The following is a 16234-nucleotide window of genomic DNA, read 5'->3' as shown; positions in this document are numbered from 1 at the left end:
GTAGTAGTAGTACACATTTCAGTATTGCACTGTGTGATATATTGTAAGATAAATAATAAATTTCTTTTAATTTTAACAAAAAGAAAAAAAAGAAAGATAAATTCGAAGAATTAAAATAGAAACAAACTGATGTAAAGAAAAGTGAACCTCCGCGTCGAGCGGCGTACTGTATAACCAATAAAATCCAGAGAATATTTCTTGAGGCCACTAAACAGAGAAAACAAAAAAATGAAAGGAAAGTAGAAAAAAGAGAAAAAGTTTTGCAGAAGGAAGAAAAAGAAAAAGAAGAGAAAAAATGGGTCTTCGTCTCCGTCTTCGTCTCCCTCACAAAAGCTCTCCTCGTTCACCTTCCTATCTCCTTCTCTGTGTTCTTGCTCTATCCTTCTTCTCCTTCACCGCTCTTCTTTTCTACAAGGTCTATTTCCTCTTACTTTCCTTCTAAATTGATATTATATTGAAACTCTGCATATGCTTTCGTAATCACGTATTTGGATCTGACAGAATCATAGAATTTTTGCCACTTTCTGTCTTCGGAATTTTTTATTCAGTGAGTGATTTGTCGGAAAAGCTGACAAGCGACATTGATGATACTCGGATTTTTTTTTCTGTTTTATGTTATCTCCGTGATTAATGGATGTAGCGACAGATTTGGAGCTGAATGTTGCTTTTATTGCCCTGTGATCTAAAAGGGACAAACACGTGACTCTGTTTCTCTCTGTTTTTTGTTTGAAAGAACTTTTGTCTCACTGAGTAATTTCGTCGAACAGGTTGACGACTTTATAGCTCAGACAAAAACTCTGGCCGGACATAACTTGGAACCAACACCGTGGCATATCTTCCCACGCAAATCTTTCAGCGCAGCTACGAAACATTCTCAGGCTTACCGAATCCTCCAGTGCTCCTACTTCTCATGTCCGTACAAAGCCGTCGTCCAACCAAAGAGTCTCCACTCGGAATCTGGGTCGGGTCGTCAAACCCATCAACCACAATGCCCAGACTTCTTCAGGTTTGTTTGAGCGAACCAATTACTTTGAAATGGGCTTTTAACATGATTCAGAAAGCATCAAACTTTCTTTTATTGGCATAAACCGTTGATTTTTCATTGAATTGGTGAAAAGCCAGGTGGATTCACCGGGATTTAGAGCCGTGGGCAAAGACTGGGGTGACTAAAGAGCACGTGAAGAGGGCAAAAGCGAATGCTGCGTTTCGAGTGGTGATACTATCAGGGAAGTTATACGTGGATCTCTATTACGCATGTGTGCAGAGCAGAATGATGTTCACCATTTGGGGGATTCTGCAACTGCTCACCAAGTATCCAGGGATGGTTCCTGATGTCGACATGATGTTTGATTGTATGGACAAACCCATCATCAACCAGACCGAGTACCAGTCCTTTCCTGTTCCGCTTTTTCGATATTGCACCAACGAAGCTCATTTGGACATTCCTTTTCCGGATTGGTCGTTTTGGGGATGGTACATTTCTCTCTTTTTGATTGACCCTTGACTTGTTTACTCAACGCTTCTCTGAATCTCGAGTGTTGTGATGAAGGTCGGAGACAAATCTAAGGCCCTGGGAAGAAGAGTTTGGGGATATAAAGCAAGGGTCTAGGAGAAGAAGTTGGTACAACAAGCAACCTAGAGCTTACTGGAAAGGCAATCCCGATGTTGTATCGCCTATACGACTGGAGCTCATGAAATGCAACCATTCAAGGTTATGGGGAGCACAGATTATGCGCCAGGTTCGCGATGCTTAGAGGCCTTATAGATAAAGTTTAACCTAATGGGAGTTATGCTGATGTGTGTTTTTAAATACAGGACTGGGCAGAAGAAGCAAAAGGTGGGTTTGAGCAATCCAAGCTTTCCAACCAATGCAATCACCGGTAAGTCTACCCAAGATTATATCATATATCACTCGAGGATATGAGAAGGAGGATCTAATGTGGTTGGAATTCTTTGCATCATAAGGTACAAAATCTATGCAGAAGGTTATGCGTGGTCAGTTTCTCTAAAGTATATCTTATCATGTGGTTCCATGACACTCATAATATCACCTGAGTATGAAGATTTCTTCAGTAGAGGCCTCCTTCCCAAGGAAAATTACTGGCCTATCTCTCCCACTGATCTATGTCGGTCCATCAAATACGCTGTTGATTGGGGAAATTCCAACCCCTCTGAAGTATGAATTCCACATTTCTCATCATATTATCGATTTATCGGATACCATTCATGTTCCTAAGACGTTTCCTTGTCACAGGCTGAAACAATTGGAAAAAGAGGACAGGGTTATATGGAAAGCCTTAGCATGAACCGGGTTTATGACTATATGTTTCATCTCATCACTGAGTACTCGAAACTTCAGAAGTTCAAGCCAGAGAAGCCGGCTTCCGCTAATGAAGTCTGTGCAGGATCATTGCTCTGCATTGCAGAACAAAAAGAGCGGGAACTACTCGAAAGATCCAGAGTCGTACCTTCTCTGGATCAACCATGTAAATTTCCAGTAGAAGATAGGAATAGGCTTGAGTGGTTGATCCAACAGAAGAATAAAACAATCGAAAATGTTAGATACATGGAGATGACAAGAACACAGAGGGGTTCTAAATGAATTGTCTTTTTAGGGACATGAATTTTTGGTGTATCCTCTCTCTTTTTTTGACATACGTGTGTGTTGTTCATCAGTTGTAGCACGAGATGATAATTGATTACGACTTGATTAATAGAATAAAGAAAGAAACCGTAATCTTACAAATACATTGGGTGATGAGAGACGCAATGATAAATAATCAGTCTGACCCAGATCTTCAAAGTAACAAACTAGAGCCATGAGATACAAATCCTAATCCTTTGGTATTGGGAGGAACCTAAAGTGACATCTGAACAACTTGAAAACTGATAGCAGCAATTGAAATACAGTCATTCACGTATTTTCTCAACTTGGTAAGGTCAGCTTATTCCAAATATTGACCAAATCCCCGAGAAATGAAAACTAACCCGCTCCAAACTTCAGATTCAAGCATTTCCCTCGTCAAACTCATCATCATCATCAAGCACTTCATACTCGAAATCTTGGTCTCTGTTCTCCATGGTTTTCCCGAACTGAAATGCCTTTGTACCCATTGTTGTGAAAGGCATCAGCCCAAATGCACGGGCTGTTTTGATCTCTCTAGCAATCTTTCTTTGAGCCTTTGCGCTAATGCCAGTCTGTGCAAGAGATAAATAAAAAGAGGGATTCATCATGTGAACTAGCAAAACGCCATTATGTATCGTAAAAGTAAGAAACATCCATCTGACCTGCTTCCTCTTAATAATGATCCCAGCTTCAGTGATGAAGTTTGCAAGGAACCTAACATTCTGTCCAACAAAACATAATTCATAGGTGAGCACAAAAACGAATATGATACACTAGTTGTGAAACATATTTACAAATTACACTCACCCTGAAATCAGCATTCTTCAGAACTTCCTCAGTAGTTACCTCAGACTTGCTATTATTCTGTCTAGGATTTTGCATCTGTTTTTGCATCTGTCATTAAACAAAAGAAAAGATGTTTAGTGCATGTCTTAATCAAAGAAAAAAAGAAAAGATTAAGGAGAAATTAGGACTCGTAGATCCCTGCAAAAACCAATCTAGAAATAGAACAATCTATACATGAACTACACATTCATATAACATGAATCCAAATCACTGAGAGATAATATACACTGATACAAATGCAACACTAGACAAAATGAGTTACTTATGATAGCTATAAATTGATTCAGTAACACACTTGAAATCAAATAATAAACATAGTCAATAGAAGTACTGTTAGAAACCATACCCTAGGGAAGTTATTCATGCCCCAACTGTTGTTGAAATCGGGCCTAAAAGAGTACTCCTTAAAGCCATCTCCTTCATCCATATTGTAAGCTAGTGCAGCTTCTTTCAATTTTCCATCAACACCATCAGATGAAGGATCGAAGGTCTCGTCTTTGCTCATTGAACCACCACCGGAGTATCTCGACCCTCCTGATCTATTATAGCCATTGAAATCGCGCTTATCTTTCTCCGCTTTACTAAGATGCTGGAAGAAATCATTGCTTTTCTCATCGTTGCCAGTGTAATCGCCAAACAACGAATCCAAATTGTCCGATGAGTCAAAAGAAGATCGATTCTGGTTTGGATCTGCTCAGTTCGATTCGATTCCGTTTACAGTTATGATACAATCTGAGAAAATGGATGAACAAAATCGTGGAAATGTGAAATGGTGTTTACCTTCGTTGGCGTTGGTGGCGAGGCTTCTAGAGACGATGGGACGAAATGGTCGAAGGAAAGTTACGTTGTTGAGTGACCGAGTAGCGAAACGAGCGATGCTCATCTTCTGAAACTTAGGGTTTTTCGAATTTCGGATTTTCCGATCTGAGGTTTTGGCAGAGAGACAGAGACGGAGAGTCGCTGACACGAAGGTGACGGATGAGAGATGATTACAGTTTCAGTAAAATAAATAATGGGCTCATATAAGGCCTTTAATTTATTTATTTTTATTGTCCAGGCCCATTTAGTTCTTTGAAGGTTGCTTTAAGAAAATAACTTGTAAGGCCTCGATTGGCTTAATAATGGGCTGATAGAAGGTTTCGATGCCAAAAAAGGCATGACAGAGGTGACTTGCCACTTGTAACTTGCCCATGCTGCTCTCCGCAAGTCTTCACAATAATGTATACTATTTGGGAAATAATAGTTGCCATAAAGTTTGGTTTGCTTCATCGTTAGGCACATGTCGACCAAATTTTGGATTCGGGGTAGCAAACAAACAAAAACAATTTCACTTTGATTTTCTTTTTCTCTTTTTGATTTTCTAAATAATTTTTCAATTTATACATAAATGAACATAAATATATATTGTTTTCTTGAATATATCTTTAATATGATTTACAGTTACTTTTGTAGATTTTAAAATAAAGTGAATAAAAAAAGAAGTACAAAACACATTCACTCAAAAAGCTATGATATGACACAAATGTCACATCAAATATGCATGTGATTATCTAAATGTTCGACAGGTGCCACTGAACCATGAGAATTAGATAACAATTAATCAAAGATAATCATTCAGGGCTTACGTATTAGAAAAGGATTACGTATAAGAAGATAATAATAGGTTTGATTTTTATCTCTGGTAATTATTCAATTCAAAAAGTTTGATCAACATCACTGGATTTGTATGAAAGTTTTGTACTTTCCTTGAAAACCAAAGTGGAGTCTATTCAAAGACCTTTTGCTTGATATTCAATATGACAATCGAGGATTGGTTTACTTGGTCTACGCTATCCATCGAGGACAAAATTAATCATCTAAGATGCATCACATAAAGTTTATCAACACGTGGCATAAAACGAATGGATGTTATAAATAACGTCATCCACTTATAAAGTCCCACAGTGTCAAAAGGAGACCGCGAAGGGGACCACAGATCGAATAGTGACCGTTGGTTGCCACGCGATTTACAGATGTCGTTAGCTTCACTTTTGGCTCTAACTAGGGCTACTGCGTGCTCGTTACAGGGGATCTGGAACTAGGGTTCACGCTGATTATCGGGTTTTATTTCTGTATTATGTTAATTATCAATGTGACGGTCAAAATATGCCTGTGAGATTAATTAAAATTTGTTCCTACTATATTTGTATATGCATTCTAGTCTCTCCTAAGTAAGTGTGACGCTCTTAATTAGGATTTGATCATTTAAGGTGGTGTCACGTATATTTATCTCCCAACTATTTGAATTGAACTACTGCACACATTAATCAGAGACTTGGCGAAGTTGTGAGAAGTTGAATAATATACCAATAATTAAATGCTTAGTTGCATATATATGTATTATATGGAACATTATAATCATGTATGGGTTACAGGGTTAGTGTGGAAGAAACACGACGTGAGCTTTAACCAGCTCGTGGCGCAAATCAAATCAAACTATTTTTGGGTGTGGTTGTTGGACTGGTCTACTTCTAGTAGCAGCTTAGCCGCGAAGGTCGCAATACCATAAACAGAAAATTATTTCGATGCCTTGTGATTTTTGGTGACTTCTTTCCTAACATACGTCTTAAAATACAAATGACCGAAAATAGGCCATTTTAACTTTCCGGCAGTTGTAAAAGGATCGATAATTGAGTAAAAAGATGCGTCTGCGATCAGGAATAAAAGATGTGCAAAAGTAATGTGAAACAATAAATAAATAAAAAATCCCCTTTATTAGATGATATATATGACAATGACGCAGAAAAGCATATAAAGGTGGTGTTTGGGCCTCTAATCACTTGTGCTTTTCCTCTTTTCTCTTATGACATTCACCTAATCTTTTATAAAGTTTAAGCATTGTCTACCACTCATACTTTTTATATATTTTCTCTACTATATTTAAGTTGACTTTTCTTTGTCAATCCCAATTAATTTCTCTTTGGATCATTTTTACTAAATATGAAACAATTAGTAGAAAGATGTAAAAAGGGGAGAGATGCGACTCCCTCATGTTTCAAGACCTTGACTATTAGTATAGTTTGTTCATATACCATATGACCTAGAATATAAGTTATCAGAAAAAAGAAGAATTATTTAAGGGAGACAAAGATCAATTGTCGAATCAAGAAGTCGTGAAAAAGCAGTGAAACAATTTGATGGGAGAGAACAAAGAATCAAATAATTATATTTTAGCACTAATTTCTCATGTCGGTAAACCTTAAATTAATCAAAGTACTCAATCTTGGTAAATAAAGGTTTGTGCCATACATAATCAAAGTTATCAATCTTGTACCCCAATTTATGGTTGTAAAAACTCTTTTAACATGCTAAAATCTTATCATACAGAACTAAAAGCTCGTAACATTAGGAGATTGAAGCAAATGAATAATTGAAGAGAGAATCAGAAGATGTAAAGTGGGGAAAGACGAGAGAGATTCTACGAGCACCACATATTCGTATTATTATTTCACCATCGTTATAAGACATGCAAGAAAGCAAAAAAAACAAAGGAGAATAAAAGAAAAAAATCAGACAATATATTGGAGGACCCTACAAAGCAATATACCACCAAAACAACGACTCTTGTACATATCCAAGCGTAAGATTTTGTGGATTGAACCAAAACCATCTTTTTTATATAGCAACTTTTAAGCTAAAGAGACTAATAAGAAGTTTTCTGATAAAAATCATTTCCAGAAATTTCACGCTTCTTTTTTTTTTTTATATATATTTGCTGATTATTTTTTTGGCTTTTTCTTGTGTTTCTGATTATTGTTGGTGAGAAGAGTAAGTGGGCTGGTTTTTTATTGGAGAAAAGGCGTTGGTGAAGTTTCTACTTTTGATTCTGACTTTTTTTTTGCCGGCGATGCCGACGCCGGTGACTACGGCGAGAGAATGCTTGACGGAAGAAGCTGCTCGTGCCCTCGACGATGCTGTTGTTGTAGCTCGTCGGAGAAGCCACGCGCAGACGACGTCTCTTCATGCAGTTTCTGCTCTTTTAGCTATGCCGTCGTCGATTCTCCGTGAAGTTTGCGTCTCACGCGCCGCTAGGAGTGTTCCTTACTCGTCGCGACTTCAATTCCGAGCTCTTGAGCTCTGCGTCGGTGTATCTCTCGACAGGCTTCCGTCGTCGAAGTCTCCGGCGACGGAAGAAGATCCACCGGTTTCGAATTCGCTCATGGCGGCGATCAAACGGTCTCAGGCGAACCAGAGACGGCATCCGGAGTCGTATCATCTTCAGCAGATCCACGCTAGTAACAACGGCGGGGGAGGATGCCAGACGACGGTTTTGAAAGTCGAATTGAAGTATTTCATACTCTCGATCCTTGACGATCCGATTGTGAATCGGGTATTCGGAGAAGCTGGGTTTCGGAGCTCCGAAATTAAGCTCGATGTGCTTCACCCTCCGGTAACACAACTTTCTTCCCGTTTCTCTAGAGGTCGTTGTCCGCCTCTCTTCCTCTGTAATCTTCCCAACTCAGATCCGAATCGTGAGTTCCCGTTTAGTGGGAGCAGTGGTTTCGATGAAAATTCCCGGAGGATTGGAGAAGTATTAGGCAGGAAAGATAAGAAGAACCCTCTGCTTATTGGTAACTGTGCTAATGAAGCTCTTAAAACGTTCACGGATTCGATCAACAGTGGGAAGTTAGGGTTTCTTCAGATGGATATTAGCGGATTAAGCTTGATTAGTATCGAGAAGGAGATTAGTGAGATTTTAGCCGATGGATCGAAAAACGAAGAAGAGATTCGAATGAAAGTGGATGACCTAGGAAGAACTGTAGAGCAAAGTGGCTCGAAATCGGGGATAGTGCTTAATCTGGGAGAGCTCAAGGTTTTGACCAGTGAAGCCAATGCGGCTCTTGAGATTTTGGTGTCGAAGCTTTCGGATTTGCTGAAACATGAAAGTAAACAACTTTCGTTCATCGGATGTGTATCGAGTAATGAGACTTACACGAAGCTTATTGATCGGTTTCCTACTATAGAGAAGGATTGGGACCTTCATGTTCTTCCAATCACAGCCTCTACTAAACCTTCGACTCAAGGGGTTTATCCCAAATCGAGGTAATGCTTTTGCTATTTCCATTAACATTATAAGTGTTATTTATGCCTATCAAAACAATCAGTAAACTTGTGGGAATAGTTTATTGCTTGCGTCAACGTCGATAACATAAAACTTAAATATTTTGACATATCCACTTTCCTTCTCAGCTTTATGCTTCCCATTTTTCTGAGAGTAGACATTAATGTTCTGTCTTTTCTCAAAACTATGATTCGACTTTGCAACTGATCAAGTTCGTAATTGGATGAATCTGTTGGTTACAGCTTGATGGGATCCTTTGTTCCCTTTGGAGGGTTCTTCTCATCAACATCAAATTTCAGAGTTCCATTGAGTAGCACAGTGAATCAGACGCTCTCTAGATGCCACCTCTGCAACGAGAAGTATTTGCAAGAAGTAGCCGCTGTTCTCAAGGCCGGTTCGAGTCTTTCTCTGGCTGACAAATGTTCCGAGAAGTTAGCCCCATGGCTACGGGCTATTGAGACCAAAGAAGACAAGGGAATAACAGGCAGCAGTAAGGTGCGTTTTTATTAACTTCTTCCTCATTTGTAGTCGCTTGTAATGGTGTTGATATAGTATCTTGTTCTTCTGATTCAGTGCAGGCTTTAGATGACGCTAATACATCAGCCTCGCAAACCGCTGCTCTACAGAAGAAATGGGACAACATATGCCAAAGTATCCATCACACTCCGGCGTTTCCTAAACTTGGTTTTCAGTCGGTGAGTCCGCAGTTCCCAGTTCAGACTGAGAAGAGTGTGAGAACTCCTACAAGCTATTTGGAGACGCCTAAACTGCTGAATCCGCCAATCTCAAAGCCAAAACCTATGGAGGATCTTACGGCATCGGTGACTAACCGCACAGTGAGTTTGCCTTTGAGCTGTGTTACTACAGATTTTGGGTTGGGAGTAATCTATGCATCCAAAAACCAGGAATCAAAAACAACGAGGGAGAAACCGATGCTGGTGACTCTAAACTCTTCTTTAGAACATACATATCAGAAAGATTTCAAGTCTCTCAGAGAAATACTCTCTCGTAAAGTTGCCTGGCAGACCGAAGCTGTAAATGCCATAAGCCAAATTATCTGCGGATGCAAAACCGACTCCACGCGAAGAAACCAAGCAAGCGGAATTTGGCTGGCTCTTCTTGGACCCGATAAAGTGGGGAAGAAGAAAGTGGCGATGACTCTTTCTGAAGTCTTCTTTGGTGGTAAAGTCAATTACATATGTGTAGATTTTGGGGCAGAGCATTGTTCCCTTGATGACAAATTCAGAGGCAAAACAGTGGTGGATTACGTAACCGGTGAGTTATCTAGGAAACCACACTCTGTTGTTTTACTCGAAAACGTGGAAAAAGCTGAGTTCCCGGATCAGATGAGATTGTCTGAAGCTGTGAGTACGGGGAAAATCCGTGATTTGCATGGAAGAGTGATTAGTATGAAAAATGTGATTGTTGTTGTGACGTCTGGGATTGCCAAGGATAATGCCACTGACCATGTTATTAAACCTGTGAAGTTTCCTGAGGAGCAAGTTCTCAGCGCGAGAAGCTGGAAACTGCAGATAAAGCTAGGAGATGCTACTAAATTTGGGGTAAATAAGAGAAAATATGAGCTAGAAACAGCGCAACGTGCAGTGAAGGTGCAACGTTCATATCTGGATCTGAATCTTCCAGTGAATGAAACAGAATTTAGCCCTGATCATGAGGCAGAGGACAGGGACGCTTGGTTCGATGAATTCATTGAAAAAGTAGATGGAAAAGTGACGTTCAAACCGGTTGATTTCGATGAGTTAGCCAAGAACATTCAAGAGAAGATTGGTTCACATTTTGAGCGGTGCTTTGGATCCGAAACACATCTAGAACTTGATAAAGAAGTGATCCTTCAGATTCTGGCGGCTTCATGGTCATCATTATCATCGGGCGAAGAAGAAGGGAGAACAATAGTTGATCAGTGGATGCAAACAGTTCTTGCTCGAAGCTTTGCTGAAGCAAAACAGAAGTACGGTTCGAATCCCATGTTGGGCGTGAAGCTGGTTGCTTCTTCTAGCGGCTTAGCTTCCGGAGTAGAATTGCCGGCGAAGGTGGATGTGATATGGTGACATGCATATATATAAATGAGGTAATAATAAAGAGTTATAATCCTCAGATTGTTTTTCTCATGGAAAGTTTTTTGCTTGTGTAAATTACAATGTAAAATGGCTAAGCTATCACTTGGTAGATAGGTTTGTTTAGGAGTACCAATTTGCCACATCTTTTTTGGCATTTTGAGTTTTAGGTATTTCTCCTAAAATTTTCCCCAACTTCCAAATTTAGATGAATTAAACCATCTTCTCTGTAACCGAGTTTGTTGTATATTATGTTACGTTTGTCGAAATATAGAAACGATGCTTTCCACGCCGATCAATAGATGAAACGATGCTTTCCGCTGTGATCAATCTAACTCTTACGGATCATGTTGCAGAGATGATGATCATCATCATCGAATTAGAAGAAGCTGCGTTTTTTTTTATCTATAAAGCAAAAGTGTCTAATCTCAATCGATGGATCCATGTTATATATACACACAAGAGTGAGAGAGATTACAATAGAGCCGTTGGAGGCGGTTATGTTTTCTTATTTTAATACAAAGAGGTTCAAAGGAAAAGGAAATTTGTGAATACTCTCTTGATATTTTCTTACGAAACCGTACTAGTCGCTTCTTCTTCTATTAGTGTGACAAGGCAATTAAATTTCCTCTGAAACTCTTCTTGTCTCGTCACTTCAAGATTCTGCCATTCATCCCATCTCTCTGCAAGCCCTTCTCCTTCTAGCATCCTTACTATACTTCCGACATCGCTGGTCGGTGTAATAAGCCTATAACTTCACATTTTATTTTATTTGGTTAATATTATGTTAGACAAGAGGTCCTAATAAGAAATTCATAGTTGAGAGATGTTCATATCTTGTTTTGAATGCTAGCTCGAATATCTGCTCATATTCATCCACAAAGTGAAAACATGGATCCCTTCTTTCCCATTGTTGGGCAGCTCATCAACGTCTCTCCGGTCAGCTTCCGGGAATATTATAGTCTTCACTAGACTTCCGAGAATCTTTCCAGTTAGAGTGAGTCTCCCAGTCATTGCAAGATCCTTCCTCACAGGTTTCTTCATGGCAAGTGATAAAAAGGATGTGATCATATATGGTTGCAGCCTGCGCTTGTACCGTTAGCTCTAGGCAAATCATGGAATTCGCAAAGAAGGTGTTCTCAGGTTGTCTCCATGTATGATGTATGTTGATGTCCAAGATCGAGCCATAGCAATTTCCGTTAGGAAAAGTGACCGTTACTGTTTATTTTTTGACTGCATAACAATTTTTTTTTTTTTTGTCGTGACTGCATAACAATTTATCAGAGAAAATTATTTACTCACTTGCGTTTCTTTCAAAATTAGTTGTTTCATCAGTTTTATCTGTAATTAACTCTTGAGAGACAACTGCACTAATAAAATAATTGTTGCCATTTCCACTAAAATCATTGATATTATCAAATATTCAATGAAGCAAAACACCTAAAAACGATCTCGATCCTCCTGATGAGAATTTGAGAATCTAAATAAAACGAATCTGATGATGATATATTATTAATTATAACCCCCCCCCCCCCCCCCCCACAACAAAACAAAGTAAAAACCTAAAACATCGGAGCTTACTTGTGCCGCAAGCCATCATTAGCTTTGTCCTTGATCGAAAACCGAATTCGAGACTATCCACTTATTTTATTATATCTAGTGTATTCGATGTAAGCTAATTACAACAAAAAAAAAAGGAGAGAAGAAAATGAAAAAAGAGTTGTAGGAGAAGTTTGAAAAATAAACTTTAGAAGTTTTTTTTTTTTGGTAGGGAAACTCTAGAAGTTTTGAGATGCACTTTCTGTATCACATGAATCATGTGGAAGTGGAAAACTCATATAAATCTTATAATAGATATTTTAAAATAATTTTACAGATATACAAGAAATATTTCAAATGTTTGATACAAAAAATATTAAACCCATAAAACTTTTTCTACTCTTATGCAAAAGCAAACATTTTTTACTAATCAATCTTTAACCATAGCTTATAGGTTTTTTCAATTTAATTGTTCAATTTTAAAAATGTTGAAAACTAACTGTGCTTAGTCAAAAGTTAATACCATTTAAATTGACTATCAGTCAAACCAGATGATTCAATTTCAAAGTCAATACCCTGTCTTTCTAAAATGCTGAATTTCATTGAATTGTTCCAAGTAAACAACATATGATTTCAACTGATTAGAGGTCATAAAGTGAACAAGATAGAGACATAGAGAAGAAGAAGCACGTGGCGAAGTGGAGGGGATATGGATCAGATTCGGCTAATGTCCCGACCAAAGACAAAGGTAGTGAGCCAATTGATAGCAACGTAGAAACGGTTTCTCCAGCTGACGACTCGAGTCAGATAAGCAGACCTCCATATGAACCAGCTCAGAAAACCTGCCATTGATATTCCTTTCCCTTCCTGCACAAGAAAACTCCCTCCTCGAGTTTAGCTATCTACTATTATTGTGTTTTGAGGGATTTTTAAGTGAAAGAGAATGAGAGCCTTTTCTTTTAAACATACCTTGCTCTCACGGAGATCAACGAGAGCTTTGTATCTCCCAATAGTAGCCATACTTCCGAGATGTTTATACACAAATGGTTCCCCAAGCTCCATTTCCTTTGCGCTATTGGCCCGTCCTCCTCCAGCTTTTCCCATCACGTTAAACAGATTCGCCAAGTATTTGCCTTCTCTCTCAGCCACCTTCATTGATCAAAGAGACTTGTATGTTAAGACTCCGAGTATAGAAAAAAAGTAAATAGATTCTTTTACAACATTAGAGACCTGTGCAAGTGCAGGAAGTGTTGATTTCCCTGTGCTCTCGAGATAACCGCTACAGTCACCAATTGCAAACACGTCTTGTACAGAAGGTACACGCATCCACTCATCAATACCAATCCTATCGAAACAGAGTGATCCAAGATCAGAAAATGTTTTTTTGGAGGGAAAAAAACAGAACAAGCTTTCTGTTGTGACATTGGAACTAACATACCTTCCACCTGGATCTTTAGGAAAATCAAGAGACCTCACAAATGAAGATGGACCAACACCAGTTGACCAGACTAAGGGACCGTAAGGAACTTCAGTGCCATCATCAAGGATTAGCTTCTGAGGCTTCACTTCTTTCACAATCCCACGCACAAGCTTCACTCCAGACTGAAGTCAAAACTAGCAGATTTTCAAAATCCAAATTCTCTCAATTTAAAGCATATGAAGTTTGCATATGGATTAACTATAATAACCTTGTTTAACTGCTTGATTGCATAGTGCCTTAGCCGATCGTCAAAAGAAGAAAGTATATCCCTTGCCTGGAAAGAAACAATGGACAAAATTTCATATTTATGAAACAGATCATATATATAGTAGTTTTTATCAATGAAGTTATAAGCTAAGAAAACCTCAATCAGAGTAACACGAATGTCGTCTTTCACATGAGAATATCTCTGACGAACATCTTTCATGATGAAATCACTCAATTCACCACTAAACTCAACACCAGTTGGCCCACCTCCAACCACAACGCAATGCAACAGCCTCTTCTTCTCATCTTCACCTATGCCTAATATATAAATTTGCGTGTAATGATATTAGTTTTGGTTCAAAGGTAAATAAATAAGTGGATGATGAATGTGTTGTTTACTATATATACCTGGAACTTCAGAGAGCATGAGGTTAAGAAGAAGCTTCCTACGGATCTCCTGAGCGTGGTGAACCTCACGGAGGAAAATGGCGTTTTCTAAGACGCCATTAATTCCAAATGTGGATGCTTCTGCACCACAAGCTAGTACCAGTTTGTCATAAGCTATCTTGAACTTCCATGGCTTCAATGTGCTAGACCCCTCAGTTACAGTCTCACAATGCACCTGTTTAAACCAAGAGCATGATTCACACATATCATATACAACAGTCCAAAGCACTCTGCTTTCATCACAAACACAAAAGTCGCGTTTGCGTTTACAATTTGGAAATTTTGATATACCTAAATGTGAACGCAAAATTAGCGTTTGAAACAATGTCTAAACGAAACTACTTCTACATCCACAAATTGTAGAAAAATCCAAACATAAAACTACAAAAATAGATACATCTGCAAGACTTTTCCTCAATTTCAAGAACTTCACCAATATTAATATCCAATTAGCAATTACCTCATGATTATCAGCATCAAGTTTGGAGCAATTAGCAAGGAAGTAATAAGAACCGGGTTCTCGTGAAATCGCCGGTTGGATACGAGAGATTGGTTCAGCAACAGACCTAAACTCAAGCGTACCAACGCAAGTAGAAGCCAAGAGAGGAGTGAAGACCATGTGGTTCCTAGGAGAGACACAAACGACGTCGTAAATACTAGTATCGATCCCTTTTAATACCCGACAACCCGCCCAACCCGACCCGAGAACCAAAACTCTCGGCTTCTCTCCCTCTTTCGTCGGAGCCAAACCGTCGTAACGTTGTGGCTCCAACGCATTAACTACATCCTCCTTTGCTTGAACCGTGTCGGTTACTTGTTGCTTTTGCAGAGCGGTGCAGAAACGGGACGAGAGAGTGTAGGATTCGGGGTTTCTGAACACGTTTCCGACAGACGAAGAAGTGGTCTGCGAGATTCTTGCTAGGTTTTTGATCCACAACATGATTCTTTAGGTACTCTTCTTCAATCGAGAGAAGCAAATAATACTCCAAACCTAATGTGGTTAAGAGAATCGAACAAACTCTGCTACGAGCCGCCTTTGGTATACTGTATTATTCACTGTAATACGTATGAGAAAAACCTACGTGCCAGATTAGGAAATGACAGGTGGCACTCTGTTTCTCTTTCACCCAGAATAAATGGAAAATAACTCTTGATTTCTTTTTGGTAGCCACAGAAATATTAAATGTTTAGAAAACATTTTCAGTGTATGCCATTGGTTGGGCGTTTTTTAAGTGGTAAACAAAATCGAGATAAGTTAAAGGTGTTGAAAAATTTCAAAAATAAAATAACAAGAAACCTCAGCAGAACTTGATGCGCAAGAAACGACAATAGAAAAAACATGTGATTCACTAAAGACCGATGTGGGCCGCAAGAAAAGGATGTCGGAGTATTCGCTGACCTTGATCGGTTGTAATTGTATCGCGAGGGGTGACGTATCCAGAGATCGTCGCCCCAAAGCTTATTATCACTAGTTTATGGCCCAATAGCCCGTTTATATACATGATTTATTATTTTGGGTTTATGGCCCACGATAAATGGGTTACATATTGACACGAGTTTGAAATGGTCATGATATGGAAGGGGTCTTAATGTCTTATTGTCATACATTAGAAGTCACTTGAAATATCTGTAGATTTAGTATTCAAGTTTTCTAATTCAAATTTTCATTATGTGGCATTATGTAGACAGTCTAAGTAACAAAAGTATGAAAATTATGTGAATTCTATTCCAATAATATCACCGGACTCATGAAGTTTGGTTATGGCCGTTCTATGATTCTATAGTAAATTCTAGTTGTAATGAGAAGCATTTACTAAACACAACTTCCAATCATGCATCTTTCTAAAACCTCATTCACAAACTTATTCATTAGCTTGACAATCAATTATAAAGAAAACCTTAACAGTGACTAG

General features: G+C 38.7%; 5 protein-coding genes and 1 long non-coding RNA gene across 7 annotated transcripts; 2 read left to right on the top strand and 4 right to left on the bottom strand.

Annotated features, from left to right (window-relative positions):
• Nucleotides 1-25: 25 nt before the first annotated feature.
• Nucleotides 26-2750, top strand: AT1G07220 (O-glucosyltransferase rumi-like protein (DUF821)). Its single transcript, NM_100596.4, has 7 exons — nt 26-415; nt 768-1006; nt 1123-1473; nt 1550-1739; nt 1816-1880; nt 1966-2176; nt 2255-2750. The coding sequence occupies exons 1-7, from the start codon at nt 296-298 to the stop codon at nt 2600-2602; spliced, it is 1524 nt and encodes a 507-aa protein (NP_172202.1). The 5' UTR covers nt 26-295; the 3' UTR covers nt 2603-2750.
• Nucleotides 394-789, bottom strand: AT1G04567. Its single transcript, NR_138739.1, has one exon. It is a non-coding gene; the product is annotated as an other RNA (long non-coding RNA).
• AT1G07210 (Ribosomal protein S18) lies at nt 2693-4459 on the bottom strand. The gene is made up of 5 exons (NM_100595.6): nt 4253-4459; nt 3819-4162; nt 3434-3520; nt 3289-3348; nt 2693-3198 (listed from the first exon to the last, which is right to left on the bottom strand). The coding sequence occupies exons 1-5, from the start codon at nt 4353-4355 to the stop codon at nt 3007-3009; spliced, it is 786 nt and encodes a 261-aa protein (NP_172201.1). The 5' UTR covers nt 4356-4459; the 3' UTR covers nt 2693-3006.
• A 2497-nt stretch (nt 4460-6956) lies between these two features.
• Nucleotides 6957-11198, top strand: AT1G07200 (Double Clp-N motif-containing P-loop nucleoside triphosphate hydrolases superfamily protein). Of its 2 annotated transcripts, NM_001084005.3 has the most exons (3): nt 6957-8554; nt 8816-9068; nt 9152-11198. In NM_001084005.3, the coding sequence occupies exons 1-3, from the start codon at nt 7359-7361 to the stop codon at nt 10640-10642; spliced, it is 2940 nt and encodes a 979-aa protein (NP_001077474.1). In that variant the 5' UTR covers nt 6957-7358; the 3' UTR covers nt 10643-11198. The 2 variants fall into 2 exon arrangements, with proteins under 2 accessions (NP_001077474.1, NP_172200.2); NM_100594.4 differs by lacking the exon at nt 6957-8554 and having other exon boundaries at nt 8654-9068; nt 9147-10945.
• Nucleotides 11199-11497: 299 nt separating this feature from the next.
• On the bottom strand, nt 11498-11662 carry AT1G07190 (Lon protease; the record flags this gene model as incomplete). The annotated part of the gene is made up of 1 exon (NM_100593.1): nt 11498-11662. The coding sequence occupies one exon, from the start codon at nt 11660-11662 to the stop codon at nt 11498-11500; it is 165 nt and encodes a 54-aa protein (NP_172199.1).
• A 913-nt stretch (nt 11663-12575) lies between these two features.
• Nucleotides 12576-15571, bottom strand: NDA1 (alternative NAD(P)H dehydrogenase 1). Its single transcript, NM_100592.5, has 8 exons — nt 14782-15571; nt 14283-14496; nt 14032-14192; nt 13876-13941; nt 13626-13789; nt 13418-13532; nt 13157-13336; nt 12576-13054 (listed from the first exon to the last, which is right to left on the bottom strand). Exons 1-8 carry the CDS (start codon nt 15259-15261, stop codon nt 12902-12904), a joined length of 1533 nt encoding a protein of 510 aa, NP_563783.1. The 5' UTR covers nt 15262-15571; the 3' UTR covers nt 12576-12901.
• Between the last annotated feature and the right edge of the window lie 663 nt (nt 15572-16234).

The sequence above is a fragment of the Arabidopsis thaliana genome (genome assembly GCF_000001735.4).
Source record: "Arabidopsis thaliana chromosome 1 sequence".
In the NCBI taxonomy this organism is placed as follows: domain Eukaryota; kingdom Viridiplantae; phylum Streptophyta; class Magnoliopsida; order Brassicales; family Brassicaceae; genus Arabidopsis; species Arabidopsis thaliana.
Note: the sequence above shows the minus strand (reverse complement) of the source record. Positions and strands in the feature narration are given on the sequence as shown.

Bases quoted from the DNA above. Each gene is read 5' to 3' on its own strand.
- AT1G07220 (NM_100596.4), top strand. From the start codon at position 296: ATGGGTCTTCGTCTCCGTCTTCGTCTCCCTCACAAAAGCTCTCCTCGT. The intron at 1,474-1,549 runs GTACATTTCTCT...GTTGTGATGAAG, and splicing joins GATTGGTCGTTTTGGGGATG to GTCGGAGACAAATCTAAGGC. The intron at 1,881-1,965 runs GTAAGTCTACCC...TTGCATCATAAG, and splicing joins TCCAACCAATGCAATCACCG to GTACAAAATCTATGCAGAAG.
- AT1G07210 (NM_100595.6), bottom strand. From the start codon at position 4,355: ATGAGCATCGCTCGTTTCGCTACTCGGTCACTCAACAACGTAACTTTC. The intron at 4,163-4,252 runs GTAAACACCATT...CGAACTGAGCAG, and splicing joins CGCCACCAACGCCAACGAAG to ATCCAAACCAGAATCGATCT. The intron at 3,199-3,288 runs GTCAGATGGATG...TCTCTTGCACAG, and splicing joins TCATTATTAAGAGGAAGCAG to ACTGGCATTAGCGCAAAGGC.
- AT1G07200 (NM_001084005.3), top strand. From the start codon at position 7,359: ATGCCGACGCCGGTGACTACGGCGAGAGAATGCTTGACGGAAGAAGCT. The intron at 8,555-8,815 runs GTAATGCTTTTG...TGTTGGTTACAG, and splicing joins GGGGTTTATCCCAAATCGAG to CTTGATGGGATCCTTTGTTC. The intron at 9,069-9,151 runs GTGCGTTTTTAT...GATTCAGTGCAG, and splicing joins GAATAACAGGCAGCAGTAAG to GCTTTAGATGACGCTAATAC.
- NDA1 (NM_100592.5), bottom strand. From the start codon at position 15,261: ATGTTGTGGATCAAAAACCTAGCAAGAATCTCGCAGACCACTTCTTCG. The intron at 13,533-13,625 runs GTATGTTAGTTC...CTGTTTCGATAG, and splicing joins CCTAAAGATCCAGGTGGAAG to GATTGGTATTGATGAGTGGA. The intron at 13,337-13,417 runs GTCTCTAATGTT...TGATCAATGAAG, and splicing joins CACTTCCTGCACTTGCACAG to GTGGCTGAGAGAGAAGGCAA.